At 39.7% G+C, this 20,389-nt stretch overlaps 1 protein-coding gene across 11 annotated transcripts in view; it reads left to right on the top strand.

Moving 5' to 3' along the window:
• Positions 1-20,389, top strand: part of MCF2L (MCF.2 cell line derived transforming sequence like) — a 172,101-nt gene that overhangs the window by 101,376 nt on the left and 50,336 nt on the right. For all 11 annotated transcript variants that reach the window (XR_012584078.1, XM_074561141.1, XM_074561206.1 and 8 more), the window contains one exon: positions 8,369-8,483. Coding sequence is in view for 10 of the 11 variants with exons in the window: in XM_074561141.1 (XP_074417242.1) it covers positions 8,369-8,483 (115 nt within the window). In the remaining variant the exon portion in view is untranslated. The remainder of the gene's footprint in view (positions 1-8,368; positions 8,484-20,389) is intronic.

The following is a 20,389-nucleotide window of genomic DNA, read 5'->3' as shown; positions in this document are numbered from 1 at the left end:
GAGACGCCGGGGAATGAAGCAATGTACTGTTTTGCTTGGCAAAAGCTCATTGAATCTTGTTGTACTCACAGTTAACCATTAATTATGATTTATTCCTGCCACACAAGCTATAAACTTAAGTGTGGGTCTGTGGTAGTGACTGTGTTTTCTATGGGGCGATGGTAGCACTTGGAAATAAAATTGTTTTGTTTGTGAAGTTGGCTCTTCATGCTCCGTTTGAGATGATGGTGTTTTACCTACAGTTCTTTTCTGGCAGTTTATTTTTTTGACTTTTCAAGCTCTTCCTTCTTATCCAGGGGCAGAAAATGGCTTATAATAATGTTATGCAAGAATCAGCCTATCTAGGAAACTGTAAGTCGGGTTTACATTTTACCCTTCTGAAGTGAGGAGGAAAACTGGTGACTACGGTAGATGAATAAAATCTCATTGAGTCCAAGTGGAGATTGTTCGCGTCTTAAGACTGTTGAGTTCGCACAGCCACAGGCGTCTTCAGCACTCGTTATATCTGCTGTGCAGTGGAGCTTAGTAGAAGCACATGTTCATCATTCTATTTCCTTCTATTTATTCGCCCTCATGTCTATTAGAAGTCTGTTTTGTTTGCCTGAAATAGTAGTCCAGCTGCATTACTGTGGGCTTTGACTATATTCTCTGTTGTATTTTATTATTCTTGGGCAGTCTGACTGTTAGGCATTTTCATTCTCTTTGGACTTCAGTTCTTTTATCCTTATGTTCACCTACAGGACACTGATGGTTAATTTTCTGTGCTGTACCAAATAGTGGTGTTATGGGTTCTGCAAACAAAGGAACAGAGCTGATATTTTGATACTCGATTTATGTGCAATTTGTTTGTCCTTGCAGTTGTGCTTACGAGTGGCTTTGCTGCAATGCCACTTAAGATATTCACAGTGTGTGTGAATGGGGCTTTTTTCTTATTACTAAGTTGCCTTAGAAATAGAATCTTAGGACATGGCATAAAACTCATCAAAATGAAAGTCCATAGATTACGAATACTTTTGGTAGATGGCATCTTTGCAGGTATGATGAATTGCATAATGTCTTAGATGCATTTCAGTTTTTAGGTGTTGGCTTTTTAACAGCAACGTGAAATACGCTTGAGAATCACTTTAGTTTCTCTAATAGGATGTATCTAGGTCTCGTGGGACGCTTGCTTGAATAGTGAATGAAACCCAGGCTGCTTCAGTGGCTTAAAGGCTGTAGCCATTCCCAAGCTACTTCTGTGTTTCGGTCTAAATTGGGGTCACTTCTTTCTCTTGGTCTCTTTTCCTCTGCAGGTACAAAGTAATTTGTGTCCCTCATTCTGCTAGATTACAGTGGAAATACTACAGGGACATCCAAATTAGGCTTGAAATGAAACAAAATAAAAAAAACCCCTTACTTTAATGCTCCTATTTTTCAGTCAATATAGCAAAGTGCAATGAGATCAAGGTGCTAGCTACTTCTACAGATGCCGAAGGCTCCGGCTCTTGCTCAGCAGTGAGACTGGAGTCGTGTGTTCAGCTTAAATCTAGTGCAGGGACAAGCCGTGGATGAGGTTTTTAACCAATCATTCACATAACACGTTTATAAACACCAAAGTTAATATTTTACCTTACGCCCAGCTGTTTACTTTTTCCCATGGAGTTTGTTCTTTCTGTGGAACAAGGTCCTTATCTTTGCAAGAACTGTTGTTACTCTTTTGTTGTTGTTGCTAGGCTGTATTAAACATCCTCTCTACATGGTTCACTGTTTCACCTGTCTTACTTTTTTCTTCCTTTAGTTAGTATTTCTGCAACCACTTTTTCTTCTGCATTGCAAAGAGTATTCCGCCTTTTTTTTTTTTTTTTTAAATGCTCACAAAGGATATTGGAAGGTCCATTTAAAAGTCTGTGGAAAATTTATTCCTTGGAGTCTTTCATTCACACTTTATATTTTCTTTCATAAGTATTCTCTTTTCTCTTTCCTTAATCGGAAAGTTGCTGTGTGACTTTCATACCCAAGTTTGCAACTATCTGCCATTGCTGTATGCAGATATGTTAAAATAAATGTAGATGAAGAGTGCACAGACAGGTGTGTATGTTTATATGCATCTTATAATCGTACAAGCTATGTGATGTGCAAATGAGACTCTTGGCCACCATAAGCACTAAACCAATTATTTCCACTCGCTTTCCTTTGAATGCCTCTTTATGCATTGACCAACTTCAAACAAAATGTTTCCATTCGAGGAAATACATGCTACTTGCATTTTTGCCTATCGATTCATTGTTGTCTTTCCTGCAGTAGAAGAAGTTAGCATTGGTACTAGCTTTCAAAATACTTATATCTTTGGCCCTTTAAATTATCATAAAATCGCCTAGGTTGGAAGGGACCTTTCAGATCACACTAAATAATAAGCTTCTCCTCACTCTCCATAACTTTGCTGTGCTCTTGCTCTCTTCTGTGGAAACGACCTGAAAATACCTCACTGGTTAAACTGTTCCCTTTGGAGGTGCTGAGTCTGTTTGTAAAACTGTGTTTGAGAACTTTTGAATGGATCCATTACTACATACATTGCATCAGGTAGTTAAAAACATCAACTTGATTTTTGTTGCCAATATGGCACGGTCAATGTATATGTGGTGTATTGAGAGTGGAAGAGGTATTACTTAGCAGGTTCTGTCTTGCATGGGTGTAGGCTTAACTGCTGTTATATATTCATTGTACTAAACCCACAGTCTGTAGAGCTTTAAGAAAAAAAAAAAAAGGTAGTAGAGAAAAAGAAACAGGAACAAAATGAATCCTTGGCTAAGAGATCTCCAGTTCAAATACATTCAGGTACAGATTTAGTTCCTGCAGTCCGATCTCTAAGCCAGTATACTTGCTGCTGATCAGCCTAGGCAAAATGCAGCCTGTGAAGTTATACAAGTAAAACTTCTCTCATTTCACGGAAAGAATATTTTAATAAATTCCTCTTGATTCTGTTTTTCTTCACGAAGGATATGTAATGAAGCTTTCATCCACTGCCTCACTGAAGTCTACGTGTAATTTCAAATAGTCAGGGTGCTCCAGTTAAGTATATTGTGCAAGTAGAAGGGAGAAATTCATAGAATCATAGAATGGTTAGATTTGGAAGGGACCTTAAAGGTCATCTAGTTCCAGCCCCCTTTATCAGAATCATAAAAACATGATGGCTGAACCATCACAACAGTAAAGCAAGATCTGTAGTAAGCCTTTCTCTATTCACACAAAGACCTTGCTTTTTACATGACTGCAAGCAAGATTAATTTTACTTGAGCTAGGTCTTTTGAAACAGAGTTATAGATCTGAGCCATTTAATGATGATGCTCTTGAAACTTGTGTGTGCCTACTGATGAACATAGAGATCATATTTTTTTTCTTATAGTCCAAATACCATTTTGTTTGCATTGTAGATTCAGGCTAGAAGACCTACCTCTTTGCTCTGTCATCATCTAATTATATCCAACTACATTGCTTCCTTTTTGTGGGGTTGGGCAGAGTGCTTTTGAGATTAGCTTTTCTTGTGTAAACAGGAACAGAATAACTAGGGATACAAGGGAAATAGTACAAAATAATCTCCTGCTCTTCTTTCCTGGAAGTCTGCACAGTCTCCTTTGTTGCTCCCCAATTTTGCTGGCTGTACCAAAAAACTTAGCATGTCTCTCAGGATTGTGGGGAATTACACTTTTCTCTATGTGTGTTTGCATGCACACGCATGTTTTGGCAGCTGCACAATTCATAGTTTTTGTAATTTTCCCTCTTAATGCTGTTTTAAACTGAAAAGAATATTAATTATTTCTCATTTGGGATTGGTTTTGGCTATCAAGTCACTAATATGCCTCTTGATTAGAACTTCTGTAAAATAGTGTTGCAGTTTCCTTGGTAAGGCACTTCTCTATCACCTTACCTAATTAATAAAAAACCCGAACAAACAAAAACACAACAACAACAAAAAAAACTAAAAGAGATTGCAACTATGATGGGAAAAGTTAGATGTAGCAGAATATAAAGAATAAATGGTAAATTACCTAGACTTAAGGTAAACTTTACCAGCACCATTTCACAGTAGCACAGCTAGTTTTCCAAGGATCATTTTTCCACTCCCTTGCTCTGGTCCACATAATTTCAGTGGTTGGTGCTGTTGGTTTAAATAATTGTATACAGAAGTTAGGAACACGAAGTGCTATTTCCTAAGCACAGTTAAGTCATTTTGCTACCTAACCTGTGGAGCTAATGCAATTCAACCTGTTTTTAAACTGCGTATTTCTCCAAAACAGAGGGCTGTCACGATTGTAAAAACTGGCCTGAGGCTAAGGCATGTAGATCTAGGTAGAAGAGCTCCACCAAACTGGAGGTTTACTAGAACTGTAGAGATTTATCCACTGAAAAATTTCCATTTTAGAGAGGTAACTTGTGTTTTCTTTGATGCTAAACCTGTTAAAGCAGTTTCAGTTGAATACGTTCCCAAAGTCAGTTATAAATGAGTTAATAACAAGGTCTTGCTTTAATGAAGATCACGGAAATAGGATGGAAGCAGATCTACTTAATTTAAAGTGGTGTGGGTTTTGGTTTTTTTTTTTAATTGCTGACATACACTTCAGTGCTCTTTACTTCTATGGTGTTTCCATTTTTAGACTGAAAAGTAATAATCCTCTCATTTGGAGAACATTCCTTACAGCTGCATGTTATGAGACAGGTCTCAAGAAATTCTTGGGAATCATTTCATCCCCCAGTCATGGAGTTGTTCAGCCTGGAGAAGAGAAGACTCCAGGGAGACCTTATTGTGGCCTTTCAATACTTCGAGGGGGCTTATAAAAAAGATGGGAATAGACTTTTTAGCAGGATCTGTTGTGATAGGACAAGGTGGGTAATGGCTTTAATTTAAAAGAGGCTAGATTCAGGCTAAATACAAGGAAGATGTTTTTTACAATGAAGGTGGTGAGACACTGGCAGAGGTTGCCCATAGAGGTGGTAGATGCCCCATCCCTGGAAACATTCAAGGTCAGGTTAGATGGGGCTCTGAGCAACCTGATCTAGTGGAAGATGTCCCTGCTCATTGCAGGCAAGCTGGACTAGGTGACCTTTAAAGGTCCTTTCCAATCCAGACTGCTCTGTGATTTCAGGTAAAACGTGTCTGTATTGATTGCACCCGCTTAAGGACTGCTGAGTTCTCTTCTGTTCTTTGCAATAAACAAAACCTAAAGCTGTCACCCAAGCAGCATTTGTTTAATATTTAAAAATAAATAATAAGTGTTTTTCCACATTTTCATAGAATCACAGAATGACTTGGGTTTGTATTTTTTAACATAAAATAAGGGGGCTTAATAGCCTTCCAGAAATTTTGAATTTTTTTTTTTAAAATACGAAGATTAGACTAAGAACATGCTTTCAGTGCTCTCAAAGAGATACTTGGTTGTCTTAGGAAAGCATAAAACTATTAATTTCCAATTGTATAAGTTAGTGCATCCCTGTTTAAGCCTAGAAATAGAAGTAGACAGAACTTGCCCAGCAAATCACCACTTTCTTGGATGGTGATTAAAATCCCAGTTGCTCATTTTAAGAGTTACTCAGTACAAATTGAATTATTCTCATGAGTTGTAACACTCATAGAGTTCATCTAAGCTTTGGTGTCCTTTTTTCGTAATTGGGTGTATACAATTCTGAGATGCTGGAAGACTATTATGTGAATTGGTTTTAATAAAATGCTTTAAGTTTTTGCCTTAAACCTGTGTTTCAAGAAGGATGAGAGAAGTTCATTTTGTGACTCACATGTTTTCCCTCTCACTGAAAACAAAACCAACAACAACAAATTGCAGCCTAGCTTCCCAAACTCCCATTTCCATTTTATGTCCTCCCCCTAAATTCTGTGGCTTCATTTACTTCTGGGAGAAGGGAAGAAAATCCCATTTTACACAGGTAATTTTGGAATAAACAGCGTAATGCTGCTTTTGCAGAGGTGAAGCAAGAAAAATTAGTTCTGAGTAACGGAAAAAAACCTCATTCCTTGTTGCATCACGTTCATTATGAAATAAAGGACACTTTAAAAAGAGAACTCGCCTACTGCTTTTACTACAATTTAATGCAACCACAATTTAAATGTAGGATTTTTACTTTGTTATATTTCCCATGTCCTTTTTGTAGCTTGCAGTGAGGAACACTCATTTGTAAGTAACATCTGCTTTGCTGGGTGACCTGTCTCCCATTGATGGCCACGTATTTAAAACTGTATGGAAAGCAACTTCTGTAGGCTAGCAATGTTAAAGCTGAAATTTTACAGAATTTATTATGTATAGCACTTCAGGTCACTCTGCCCTAAGCTCTTTTCAGCAGGGAGGTCCTGATAAGGAAAAGCACTTATGCTGCTGCATTTGAAGGTATATGTGTGTTTAAGCGTCCCGGCAGGAAAATAATGGAGAAAAAGATAATCGGTGAACAAGGATCTTCTGACAGCACGTGGCAGGACAGAGTTGTCTCCACCCAAGATAACCAGGGATGAGTGTACTAGAAACTGAAAATTAATAGGCAGTGTCAAGGCAGGATGGCTGTATTTGCCCTTGACAATTGGTAGTGGTCTGGGAACTTCCTGGAGGTCATAGTTCGGGCTTCTGCTTTTAGGACGTGTCCTGCAAGCGTATTGTTCTTGTTTTGTTTCATATGTCCTATTTATAGACGTTAAGTAGAGCAAAGCAAGTAACCAAGCGGGATACTGCAAATAATATATAATTGTGCCTAAAAATAGATATTCTAGAGAGAGCAGAACACCTCATGAGCAACAGAAATAACCATTATCAAGCTTGAAGAATGTTTTTAATAGGGAGGAAAATGCTTTGGTCCTTGGAGCCTGGGTAGAACAAAAAATAATAGATTCAAAATTTGTCTTAGCTTGTAGTTGTGTTTTGACTATTTATGTAGCTAAAATCAACTCCATGGACTTAAGATTACAGTATTCGGATAAAGGTTATGTTTTCAAACTTGTAATATTTGCATAATAGTTGCATTTTGTTGTTGTTGTTTAAGTGCACCTGGAGCATGTTACTTTCTGATGCAGTTTGATTTCAAGAGCTGCACAGTGGTAGCACCGTATTGCCTGTAAGCACGTAGATTGAAGTCAGATTCACCACAAATTAACATAAGGATACTATTTGAGCTCTTCTAATTACATGTGGTTTTGGAGGGAAATGGTGGTTTCTTTTATCAAATGGATCTGAGTTCAAATATTTCTCTTCTTTTTCTGGTGAGGTTAGATGTAAAGGCACTTGAAGTGGCTAGTAGCACACTGTAATTTTCACAAATCACTGTTACTGTCATGATCGACAGCGTTGTTAATACAGTTTACAGCTGACTTCTGTATAACTGCCAGATTTCAGAGCTGGAAAAAAAATCCGTCTTATTTTGCCACAGTCATTTTTGGCTGGTTTTCTTCTCTTTTTGAACTGTAAAGCAAAGATAACTTTCCAACAATGTGTCCCTGCCACCCCCAACTGTTAAATACCTGCCGTTGCTAGGGCTCAACAAGTCCTTTGCCCAGCCTATCTTTATGAAAATATTCTTGCACAAGTCACAAAATATTAACATTGCTTTAAAAAATATATATTTCGTATATAAAAATGTATGTGGAGCACTTTAAAAAAAACAACCAAACAACAAAACAAACAAAGAAAAAAAAACCAAACCAAAATGTTGCTTTTTTGCAAATTCTACCCAGTGGTGCATAATGCCAAAAAAGATACAGATGGTATCTAGTTCATCAGCAGCCAAGCTGCAGCATAGGTGTTTGGCTCTGCTTTACCTTTTGTAGGTAATCTGAGAAATTGAACAAGAAATGGCATTTGAAACACCTTCCCCCTGTTCCTTTAATGTTCTGCCACTTCTTGTAGACTGTCCTGGAAGCAGAGCAGCTAGCTGAAGGGGGGCGCGGGGGTGTTGTAGGAATGAGTTCAAACTAGTAAGAAGGTTGAGTTCAGTTCAAGATGGAGATTCACCTACTTATTTCTGAATTAACTTTTTTTTTTTCCCTAAATCAGTTCATGTCTTTCTCCAAATTGGTCATGTTTAAATACAGTTATCAAAAGAAAGATACACTGCCATCTGGCGTCAAAACTGTGTTCACATGAACAAAGGCGTTTGTACAGAAAAAAATCGAATATGGTCTAACAAGTTCCTAACCTCTGAAGAAGACACTGGACTGTTTAGAATAAAGAGTGTCCACATTGATGAGCCCAGCACCAAAACAATTAAAAAAAAAAAAAAAAAAAAACAAAAAAAAAAACACCACCCCAAAAAACCCCCACAGTCGTTTAATTACTGGGAAATTTCAGGCTAGGTGAAGGGACTTGCATGTGAACATACCTACTTCTTGTTTCTTTTGTAGGTGGAAGAGGGGGAGATGGTTGCCCTGTTATCACCTTTCCAGACTATCCGGCTTTCAGTGAGATCCCCGAGAAGGAGTTCCAGAATGTCCTGACCTACCTGACGAGCATCCCAAGGTGAGCACCTGTCTAGGAGAAAATAACCCTTTTTACCCACAAAGTGATTTTTCACGTTTAGTCACTTACGTGGTAGTGTAAGGGTCAGGCTTGGTATTTAATTAAAGAAAAGGAAAATGCAGCTTATAGTACAGTGTCAATAAGTGTTGATTAGTGACTGCTGCCTAATATAGTTACTAGGTGAATTACATAGTGCTATTTATATTTCATCAGAAAATTACTTCCTAGTATGTATGGATGAATATTCCGTGATGGACGTTGTCCTCTTGTTTCTTATCTTGGCTGTATCTTAGAGTGCAACGTTATGTGCTTTAATTGAAAACATGTATAATTTTGGCAGAATAAGCTCATTCCTGGATGCTACTCAAGATGTTACTTGGTGTGAAAAGATACTCCATAGTTACATACAGCGGTTTGTCCTAACGACTTCTGCTCTGTTTTCCTGGCTCAGCCGAATGTACAGCACGGAACGAACAGCAGTAAATTGTGCTGGACCAACCTTTTTCTGTGATGAAATTACTGGATGTGTGAATGAGGGGAAGCTGCACGTGTCTTTTACCTCACCTTAAGCAAGACTTTCAACAAAGTGTCCCCCAGCACCTTGTATACACTTTGAGTTGTTATGACTTGACAGGTGGGCGAGAAACTGTTTGAATCATCAACCTCAGAGTGCTGGTTAATTTCTCATGCTTCACCTGGAGACAGAGTTCCTCAGGGAACCATATGTATCTGTGCTGCCTGGCATCCTTGGCAAGGGCCTGGAGGAGGAGATGGAGTGCACCCTCATCAAGTTTGTTGATGAGAAATTGGTGGACCAGTCAGTACGCTTGAGGGAAGGACTACCATTCAGAGGAACATAGATGGGTAGGAGGTACGGGCTGACAGGAACCTCATGAAATTCGGCAATGACAAATGCCAGCTCCTGAAATTGGGGTAGACTAGCACCTTGCAAGAGTACAGGCAAGGAACTAACTGGCTGTGGGGCTGCTCTTCTGAAAAGGGACCTGGGAGCGCTGGTGGGCAGTAGGCTAAACGTGAGCTAGCAAGGTACTCCGGCAGCAGTGAAGACTGGCAGCCCTGGGGCTGTACCAGCAGGAGCATGGCCTGGAGCGGGTGACAGCAGCCATCCCCTGGTTGGCTCTCTCCAGACCCCATCTGCAGTGTGGGCCCAGCTCTTTGCTACCATAGGGTGGGGGTTTATGAACTGGCATGAGTCCAGCGGGGCTCCCACAATGGCTGGGCCTGGAGCTGATGTGAGAAGAAGAGACTACAGGAGCCAGGCTTGCTCAGCTAGGGGGGTGGAAAGCTGTGGCGGCCCAACAGCCACTGTCTCCACTGATGGAAGGAACAGCAGGCTCCTGACAGAGATGGGCGCTGGGGAGGGAGAGGCCTGGGGTGGGAATGGGAACAGGGAGGTTCTGACTTGGGTGTAAGGGGGAAAAAAAATTGTCACTGGGAGGATAATGAAGCATTGAGACATGCTGCCGAGAGAGGCTATGAAGTGTCTGTCCATGGAGGTTTTTTGACCTGACCATACAAAGCCCTGAACAGCTTGACCTGAATCTAGAGTTGACCATGCTTTGGGCAGGAGGTTGGACTAGAAGCCTCCTGAGATCCCTTAAAACCTGAATGATTGTATCAATCAAGAGATCTCCTTTATGTCTTTCCCAAATTGGGCTATATGGCTCTCCCAGATTGAAAACTCATAGAAACACAGGTTGTGGAACACTGATTAAATGTTGATCTCGAGCTGTATTTCATGTTCTTTTCACTGACAGCGTTCAGTGCAACTCAGCATGGACCACGCTCAATTCATGTTTGGAACTAATCGTGGCAAATATCCCTCATGCGTATGTGTGCTTTTGTTTACTGTACATGCATGAAGAGAAGTAGTAGTGTTGTTGCAAAGGGCTTTCCTCTGAATTATTTTGTAGCACCTACTCCCTGTGAGGGAATACTGGTTCTATGCAGCACCACTACTGTGACACGTCCTCCTGGTTGTACTTGTTAATGCCTAGTTTATCGGGGAGAGGAGCTGTGAAGCTGACAGCAAGCTTCAGTTTTTTGTTTGTCACTGTGGTGGTTAAACTGTGTGGTGCTAAGCCTCCCTTGGTAGTATCTTTCTTGAATGCTGTTATTACAAATAATTATGTTCTAAATTCACATCTGTTGCTCCTTTTGAAAGTCCTTGGTGGTACGCTTCATGGTGGCCATTGAACTTCTGCACAGAGTGGGGTTTACGTGAGAAATTCTGATCAGAACAAACAGCATGTGGTGCAGGGGAGGGAGCACTGAGCACATCCCGGAGCATCGCTTTGGCAGGAGCACGTTTTTACTGATTAAAAGTCTGGGAGCAGATTTTCTGGAGATGTTTTCAGTTTGTTTCCCCTGCCCTCCCACAACGGCTCTGTGCGTATTGAGGCAGAAGTGGCCATTGAGTCTGGCTGTTCTTGTAGGATTTTCTTGTTTCTTTAATTTCTAATTATTTAGAAAGAGATCGCTGTTCTGTATAAACCCAGCTTGGCTAGATGTGAAAAGTAAGGTATTAACTATTGTGAATATAACAATATTTTAGGTATTAGGGTGATACCATTTCATTTTCAACCTTGTAAAAATAATGCCGTTGTTAAGATAGTGATAGAACTGGGACCTTTTTGTGCCTGAGAATTGCTATAATCTCAAAGGGCTAAAGACACCTTCGCTAGGGGTGTTACGAGCTTACTGTGTAAAATTGTGTTTATGAGCCCTTGTGCAGGTCTATAGGCATAACAGACTGCAGAAATGCCACTAGCTGGATGTCAGCATACATGCCCTTATAAAAATTGTTTTGTTAATGATAAATTATTGACTGCCTATACCCCAAAGATGGGCAGTATTTTTCTTTGAATTGTGATAGTTCTAGTGCTGTTAAAAGTGTCATAAGGTAGAATTTTTGCTGTTAACTTAATTTTTGAGGGCTGAAATTTCAAAGACTGCTTTGGATGCTTTGGAAACTGCTTTTGAGGGAAGTGGAGGCAGTTATTTATTTATTTATTTTGTAAGTTTATTAAAGAGGCCTAAGGAGTACAGTTTTACAGGAAGGATAAGAATGCAGCCTTCAGCTTTTATGCATGGATTGCTCTCCAGATCAGTGTCATTTAGCTTATAAAATAATATAACTTGTGTTTTTCAGCTGTTCTGGCTGACTGAGGGGGAATGGACTTTTCTGTGAAAAGCCCTGTAGAGCATGGACATGTCTGGAGCCACAACAGTTCCTCAGAAAACTACTTGTGCTGCTTGGCCCTGTACAAGATCCTGATCACAGCAAGGGCTTGGCAGGAATAACTCAAAACTCATTGTCTGACTGCCTGCAGTCGCACGTTAAGGGAAATGATATTTCATGGGAATGACAGTGAGGCGCTACTAAGAACCTCATAAGAAAGGACCTTTCTATGCTCTGCAGTAGAGTTCACCCAATAAAATATTTACTGGTGTAGTAAATCTTAGCAGCGGCCTCAGGTTTTCAAGATTTGTTCCCAAGTGAAAGAAGTAGTTTTGGAAACAAGGCTAGCTTAGGACTTTGTTGAAAGTGGAAAAACTGAAACGTCTTAACCTACCTTTATTATTCCCTCTAATTTTATAGGTAAACTTGTCCTTGACCACTCATATTATTTTCTTGTTCTATACTATCTAAACACTGGGTTTCAGAAGCCTTTTCTGTGTAAACTTTCTCTTGTCTTTTTCATAGTGAACTTTAATCCTCAAGAGTTAATTCCCTCATGGGGCGCCTTGCATTTAGGAATGGAACTGTTACAATTTGCATGTTACCATCTTAGATGACCATGGAGTAGAATAGTGCAAATAGCAGAGCTATAAGCTTGTGCTTAGGTGTGTAAATGCCTGATACATGATGACATTAAGAAAGGAGACGGTGGAAAGGGAATACCTCATCTCAATTTAAGATACTCAGTTAACCCTGGTGCAACTGTATATAATTAAGCAGAGAGCTGAACCATCTTTTTCAGGTGGGTGTTGTTAATATTGCAAGGTAAATTCATGTTCTGTATACAGCTGGATAAAATGCAAGGTCTAATGTATAGTTTGTAATAATCTCAAAATATTCAGTAAAGGTTGTTGACGTAGTGTGTGACAGCAGTTGTGTACCATGTGTACTTCAAGATTGCTGCTGTATCAGGAAAAAATGATGGATTAAGGATGAGTGCTATAGACAATGGAGGGTTACAGGTAGTTCTTTTATAACTGCTGTTTTGGTAATGAGATGTACGTTGTAAAGGTATACATGTAATACTTCTGAAACAGGTTTTTCCTTTTAGCAGCTAGTATTTTTTTTATTATTATTGAAGTACAAGATAAAGTTTTATTTAAAAGGTGGGGATTCTCTTAGAAAATTTTTTTTCTTAGGTCAAGTGATTTTTGATTTTATATATATAGTACCCAAGATGAAAGAAGAAAAATCCACGGCAGCATGTAATGTACTGAAGTCAGTACTTTCTAGGAAGACTATTTTAACTAAAATGTTGAATTGCTACAAATACTTTACATATAAATATTGATCCCCATGAATTAATAGTTCTTATTGATGGAGTTGCTGAATAAAGTCATATCTGTAGATAAGTGTCTGTAAGAGGTGAACTCTTTAAATTCAACTGGGTTTCAGCAGAGGACAGTAAGCCAAATCTTGCCCTTATTTGAGATGCTTTGAGGGTATTTTATAGTGTCCATGTAACTAGTCTGATTCTCCTTTTGCAGAGAAGAATGTCTCCTAATACTTCACTGTGTGAGTCCTTTGGGGACTGCTGCTGAGCTGGGTGGGAAAAGGAGGTCACGCAGAACAAGGCTGTCTCACCTCTTAGCTGAGTAAAAAACCGGACACTTTCCATACACAGTGTCCGTCATTCTTATTGCAAAGTAGGAGAGGCGCCTGTGGGATGTACCTTTTACATCCCACATATACAAAGGGTGGAGGAAGAATATTCCATTTAGGTTTGCAATAGGTTCCTGAAAAAGCTGCCAACTGTAACCTTAAGAAGTCATCTCAGGGCATTCAGTATTCTCTTCTTTTTTTCCTTTGTTTTGAAAGTATTTTTTCCTCTTTCTAGTTATCCTAGTAAATAGACTTTTAAGATTTGCGATCTTGCAACACTTGCAAAGGCAAGTGTTATTCATACTTACCTCTATCCATCACAGCTGTCTCTCTAAACATATTTTATTAACTTAAGTGTGTACACATCTTTGGAATATGTATTTACCACATGTGGGGTGTAGCATGAGAACTTGATCCCAAAGAAATTAATAAATAATTGCAGTGGTTAATACAAACAAACAAAAAAAGACAGGATTTTTCAACATATGGTTTTGCTTCTGGTTAATTAGCAGTTTCTACTGCAATCAGAAAAAAATATGCTGTACAAGAGAACAAAAGGATATAGTTCTAATGCTTTTCTTCGTTGCTCATGTAGGTTCATCTTTGAACAATGAAAGCAAGCTAAAATTCTTGTGGTCACAATAGACTGGGAAATTAATATTTTAAATGTGTAACACTTAGTCTTAAATACAAAGTTCCTTTCAAGAGAAATAAGAGATAGCGTAGATTAGAAAATTCAGAATAGGTTTTGATGGCCAGTTTGAGTCCCAACACTGCTGATTAAACACGGTACTCAGGCCTTTTCTACTTACCCTCTATTCAGAAAGAGCCTTGTACAGCCTCTCTTTGTAATGCCTTTCTGTCCTACTGCATGATCTGGAGCATATCTCAGGTTAACTTGTCGTGTTCGGCAATTTCCTGTTTTGAAAGCCGTCCCTGTCGGTTTCCTGCCCAGGAGAACGTCCCCTTCTTTCAGATCCCGATGGTTTACAAATGCTTGAACACCACGTGGACTTCTAAGAAATCCTGTTGTTTGTGCTCCCGTCTGGTGTTGGAAACTGGGGAGCCATCCTGTCCAAGTAATAAAACAGAACAAGATGACCTCTGAAAGTGCCGATGTCCAGCAGTTTGAAAGCTCAGTTTTTAGGGTTTGCTAAGCTTCAGGTAGACCCCTCCTTGTTAACTACACCAGCTACCCACTGTTTGGGATAACACTGTAAAAATGAAAAAGAAACATCTGTGCTAGGCCTTCCAGTGGGTTCAGATCTGAGAAGACTTCACTAGTGTGGGCACAGCAAAGCATGACAGGGTGGATTTAGATAGCGACCAGAAGAACGTGGCACAGCACGGCATGGGTGTCGCTGGAGCTCACAAACCTTCTCAGCACAAGGGGCACTGGAGAGCACAGAGCTTGGCCAGTCTCCTCGGCATAAACCCGCCACTGTGTTCTAGAAGCGGGGGCAGCCGTGTTGGGGTAACGCTACGCTTGGAGCTGGTAAGTCCCTCAGAGTCCAGGCTGACCTTGTGAAGAGCCAGCCTGGGAGGGTAACCACACGTGTTTCCTCATTTACCTGCAAACTAAACAAGTGCCCCACCACTAGCTAAGAGTTAACTACTTCTATTATAGAGTGTCAGGGATGAATGTAACCACATAATGGGTAAGAAGTGCCAAAAAACAGACGCCCTGACAGTTTGCACTGACACGCTGAGCAACAGCTTTGCAGCTTCGGAGTTTATTCCTGTCAGCTGTGCTTCATTTCCATGCTCTCCTCTTTGTCGGATTACAATCCAGGCCAAAGATGTGGAACCTGTACCCTGCTGTTACCTTGGCAGCCCTTCAAATTCATCAGTGAGAACATCCCAGGACTTCCAGCAAAATCTGTCATGCTGTGTGTGCCCTTCCTTTCTCAGAGCACAGCTGCCAAACAGTTGTAAAAGCCATATGTTTCTGTAAGCAGAAAGGAAATGTAAAGGTTTACATTTGAAGTAAGAGCATTGCATCTTAAAGTTAAGTAGTAGTTTGAAGCTGTTGTGTCAGATACTTAGTTTGACAAGATTAGGTCAAAGCTCAACACATTACTTAAAGTCTGAAGTTTTGCTGGGTTTGGAACAACTTACGCTTGTTTTGATGTCCACTTTGTGAATGCCTTAAACTTGTTTTAAAGCTCAGCCCTGTACAGGCAAAACCTTTCTAGTCTTTAAATCCCACTTATACTGACAAAGCGTAGAGGATTTGAATAGTACATAGGCTCTGTATGCATGACCTATGCTGTCCAGTGGTAAATTTAATCTGCGAAGGAGACAAGGTAAATTGATTGAGCACTGTAAAATTGTGAAAGTTAACTACTAAAATGCCGGACCTCATGCAGGAGCTTTCATTAGTCCAGTCTTAAGTTCAGAGTATTTAACACCCTATTTAAGTATGAACTCGCCTTTCTAAAACACAACATGCAGCATTGTGGATAAAGTTGCACCAATACATTGTGCAGGGGCATCAGTGGTTGTTGAAGTATACTGGAAATATGTGTAATTCCAATATCATAGTTATGAATTGATGAAAAAATGCTTTTACGCAGTCTGACTTACTAGACCTAAAGAGATGATCATGCAGGCTTTCTGTTGCTCATATTTACTCGAGCTTAACCAATGTGGAGCCCTTTTGCCTTAATTGACGTATTTATCCTTAATTGTCCCTCAAGGATAATGTGGCCTACTTCAGCCATCTCTGGTTAAGTCTAAATGAGTCCTCAAAGTTGTTGTCTTTCTTCAAACAGTCCTCTCAAAAGGTCTGAGTGACCTGAAGAAATTACACTGCTTTTTCCATTTAGAAAATTAAAACTCTTCCTTAAAGAAACTTATTTTAATTAATTTTGCATGCTAAACGAGGATCTGTTAAGCAATAACTTTGTCTTTTAATGATTATTTCCATTACCAGCAGAAGTGCATCAAAGCTGTTCTGATTTTAGTCTGTGGGGTTCCTTGTTGGGGTAAAGCTTGCTAAATTACCATAGAAGAAGGCTGATGGATACCACAGAAAGGAAATCAGTGCATGTGGTACAAGCACATATCCAGGCCCAGGCACATGATGATGCCTGGACGCTTCAATTCTTATTTTTAGCGCTAGCTACATTCCCTCAGCTTCCCCCTAACAAGCTTTTTGGAGCAGAAGGAATGTCAGCATATATGATGGAATATCGCCAGCATTTCTGTACTTCAATCAGTTGTGCTTGTTTTAAGGAGGAATTGGCTTGAAAGTGGGAGAGAGGGCTGATTTGAGGATCTAGAGTAGCATAGGAGATAAAGAGGCGCTGTAAGGGACCTATCGAGGCAGATACTGATGCCCATATCTCTGAAGCTGAGTCGGGAGCGGGGGGGGAAATTGTGACCGTGTATGCTATATAACTTGGCATAAATGATTTAAACAAACTGTGTACCAGTGCTGCTTATTTGGCTGAGGAACACAAGCAGTGCTTGAGACAGAAGTGCCTCAAGTAAATGTGTTTGGATTTCTATCTCACAATTTCAAGGGACCTACTGCTGTGCAGGACCTTTGGGTTGCCTTTGAGGCGGAGGCTCGAGAGCATCTCTCCTGGTTGACAGTGAGTTGTCACTCGCCTCATCGACACTACGTCTCTGATAGCAGCCCCTCTTCCTTGTGGGCGGGTTCTTGCTTTGCGGGCAGATGCAGTGAGGTGTTGCTGTCACAGTCCTGCGGTGACTAAAGGTTTTTCAGATCAGGGGTAGGTCTGGATGTAACCATGCGTGGCTTTCTGGGCTACGGTCGTTGTGAAGTTTGGATGAGGCTTCCAAAGTTTTGAATTATTTATCAGCCCCTTAGACAAAGCTCTTTGAAGTTACTTTCATTATTTTGTCTCCTGTTTATGTGGTCTAAAGATCCCCTGTCACTGACACAACATCATGTATAATTATCTTGCCTACGCTTACAAAGCTTCAAAACACATTTTCATGGTGTCGCTCTTCCAGATTGTACGATTCTGCTCATCTCTTCTGCCTCATGAGCAAATTGTAACCGCTCGCCTATCATGGTTTTTATTTATGCCACCTCCCAACCCAACATTCATCTAAATTCTTCTTTGCCTGGTTGCTGTGAGATCCTAAAATACAATTCTGTGTATCTGATGATTCCTCAATCCTGAGAAAATTAAAATACAGTATGAGTGTTTTCAGAGGTACCTGGGTCATGAACTAATAACAGCTGAGACCAAAAGTAAGCGTAATAGGAAAGGGGAGAGATAAGGTTTTCATCAGTCCTACACTGGATAAGATTTAGGAGAGTGGAATGTGGAGAAGGAAGAAAAAAAAGTGCATAGTGGAGGGAAATGCATCTAATTTCTTACCTGAATCTTGTCTAATGATGAAACATTAACAGGTTCAGCTCCAACACAAAAGCTCAGATTTTCTTCATTTCCTGTGCAGCTTCATCGGCTTCTCTGAAGGGAAGGCAGTAACTATCAAAACCAAAGTAAAGAGAACGTACAAATGCTGTGGTTTGAATGTGCATTTAAAAATCCATCTATTCACAGAATTCCAGTGTAGAATGAAAAAGATCATAGAATAGTATGCACGCTGTTGTATTGATAGTGATTTAGTTGTTGGGGTGTTTTTTTCTCTTTTTGTGGGGAGCAGTTTTTTATTTTCAAAATCGGATCTTAAACATAAGAATCAATGAGAAGGGGTGCCTCCTTGCCCTTATAGGTTATGTTCCAGCTGTGGAGTGTCACAACATCAGCTGTGTTGGGTGAAATGCAGCCAGGAGCTTTGTATGTAATAATTTTTACTTGGCATTCAGTGATTTTGGAGGGACCACTAGAGGCTGCACTTGTATAGGAGCACTTCTGACTGTCTCATTTTAAATTTCTTTTGCTGGAATTCCTTGTTTTTCTTATATTTCTTCATAAACAGTGGTCAACCTTAGTTTGAGTTGGCTAGGTTTTTCCTTCCACAGTTAAAGCTCGTTGAGCTGACTATGAGAGGGTCCAATAATCAAATAGAGCAAATTCTTCTACATCGATAGCCTTTTGTTGAAGCACGCGGTACAGGCACTCACTAGTTAAACACAGTAAGGAGTAGATGGCAAGTTTTGTGCCAGCTTCCAGAGATTTGGATACAGAGATATAGGTGCAGTGCAGTGGCTTCCACACCACCAAGCACTGGCTTTAAATTCAGCACTTCAGGAAGCTTGAGGTGAGCCTGTTCCTTGGCTCTATGCTCTATGGGTGGTTTTCCAAGAAGATCAGAGGCAATGGATATGTCCTCCCAACTGTGCTTCCTGCGCTAGCATGGACTTCTTCTGTGTTTTCAGCTGAAGAAATGTAGTTTTGTCTTTAGTTTTTGTAACCTATACCACTAATTCCATCTGAAATTATGCAGTTGTTAATCATTGCATTCCTATTTTTGTCCCGTATGCAGTACCGTGTGCCAGAAATGGAGTGCACTCATCATTCCTGTGGTTTTTTTCCTCATAAAGGTTGCTAGAATAAGAGCTGATATCTGGTAGACCGGTTACATACCTCAACTGAAAGTGATTGTTGTGAGAATCCAAACTGAGATGTCAGGCCCACAGTTTGACTCCGAGCTGAAATGTCATGCCAGTTTGCTTTAGGAGCTCAGGAGGTTTGTAGGTAGCCAAAGAACTTCATCTGGGTCTTCGTAAATGTTACATTCATAAATATTACCCTTGTTAGGAGCAATTCTATTCTCAGATGTGTGCAATATTCTTTGAACCTTGGTCATACATACGCATCTGTGGCAGAACTTGGCAACAAACTGCTATTTTCTGTCTGACCAATTAAATGTCATGACAGGATCATGACATTTAATTGGTATATACCGTATATACAGACATCTTTTGGGAATACGTTTTCATTCTATTTATTTTCTTGGCAGATTTTTGCCACTGATATCTCAATTCCAATGCAAACCTCAAATTTTCTGTCACGAAAATAGAAAATATAATTTTAAAGTTTGCTAATTTAGAGCAAGTGTAGTTGGTGGGAAGGTATTACTGTCCAGCTTTCAGAACACTTCCAACTTTTCTTAGGTGCGTAATCAATTTATGATTTGTGCATTTACATTGCAAATTTGGAATATAATTTGTAACACTGGTGATATAGAGGATTATAACATTTTTTCATTTTCCAGACTATTCTTAGGTTGAATGCTTTTAAGTACTAATTTAAGCGCAGGTTTCTAGAAAACACATAAGATCTGAAATAGCAGCAGCATTACAAAGCAGCATTTAGCTGAAATATTATATTAGAAGCCTACAGGCTCACTTAGTGATTGAAACTAGAAAGTTCATTGTCCAATATAGAGATCAAATAATGTCTGGTTTATCACTATTTTTCAGTTCCTGCTATCTCTAAATTGATTTAATCAGGCACCATCTACAGTGAGGCTGGGTATTATGGGCTATAAACCCCTGAGATATCCTTTCAAACTGGAGCTTTGTTGGGTGTGATAGATCCTCTTATTTCCATCATTTAGTCAGGAAAGCACAAGACCGCTTTCTTCGTCAGGGCTGTGGTTTCCAATGTTAAGAAGTCCTTAATCTTAGTCTCGCTTCAGATAGTGAGAAAGACGCTGTCGTAAGATCAAAAATACTTAAAGACCAATCATGTACAAAGATATTTTAAAAATTAATAAGTAGAACACCTTTTAAAATGAGGGGAACATGTAAAATATAATTTTTTTGGTTTCTTTTTTAAAATACCCAGCTGGTGGATTTGTTTGGGAATTAAGTGTATAAATTGGCCAGTTTTGAAACAAAATTTGCTTTATGATAACGAGCAATCAAGAATTGTAAGAAAATTAAGCTGCTGTAGGTCTAATTACAGTTTAGTACCTGGGTACTAGATTTTGTTTAATGTTACAGTTAAACTTTATCTTTTTTTTTGCTTTAAATTCTTCTGATCTAGGAAAAACTGCATCCTCCAGGACTTACCTGGTGATCAAACAGAAGAAGTCTTGGTTATCCTGCATTAGGGACACAAGGAGGGGAGATGTGGGGCAAGGCTATGCC

The sequence above is a fragment of the Larus michahellis genome, chromosome 1 (genome assembly GCF_964199755.1).
Source record: "Larus michahellis chromosome 1, bLarMic1.1, whole genome shotgun sequence".
Classification (NCBI taxonomy): Eukaryota; Metazoa; Chordata; class Aves; order Charadriiformes; family Laridae; genus Larus; species Larus michahellis.
This window is presented reverse-complemented; position numbering and strand designations above follow the sequence as displayed.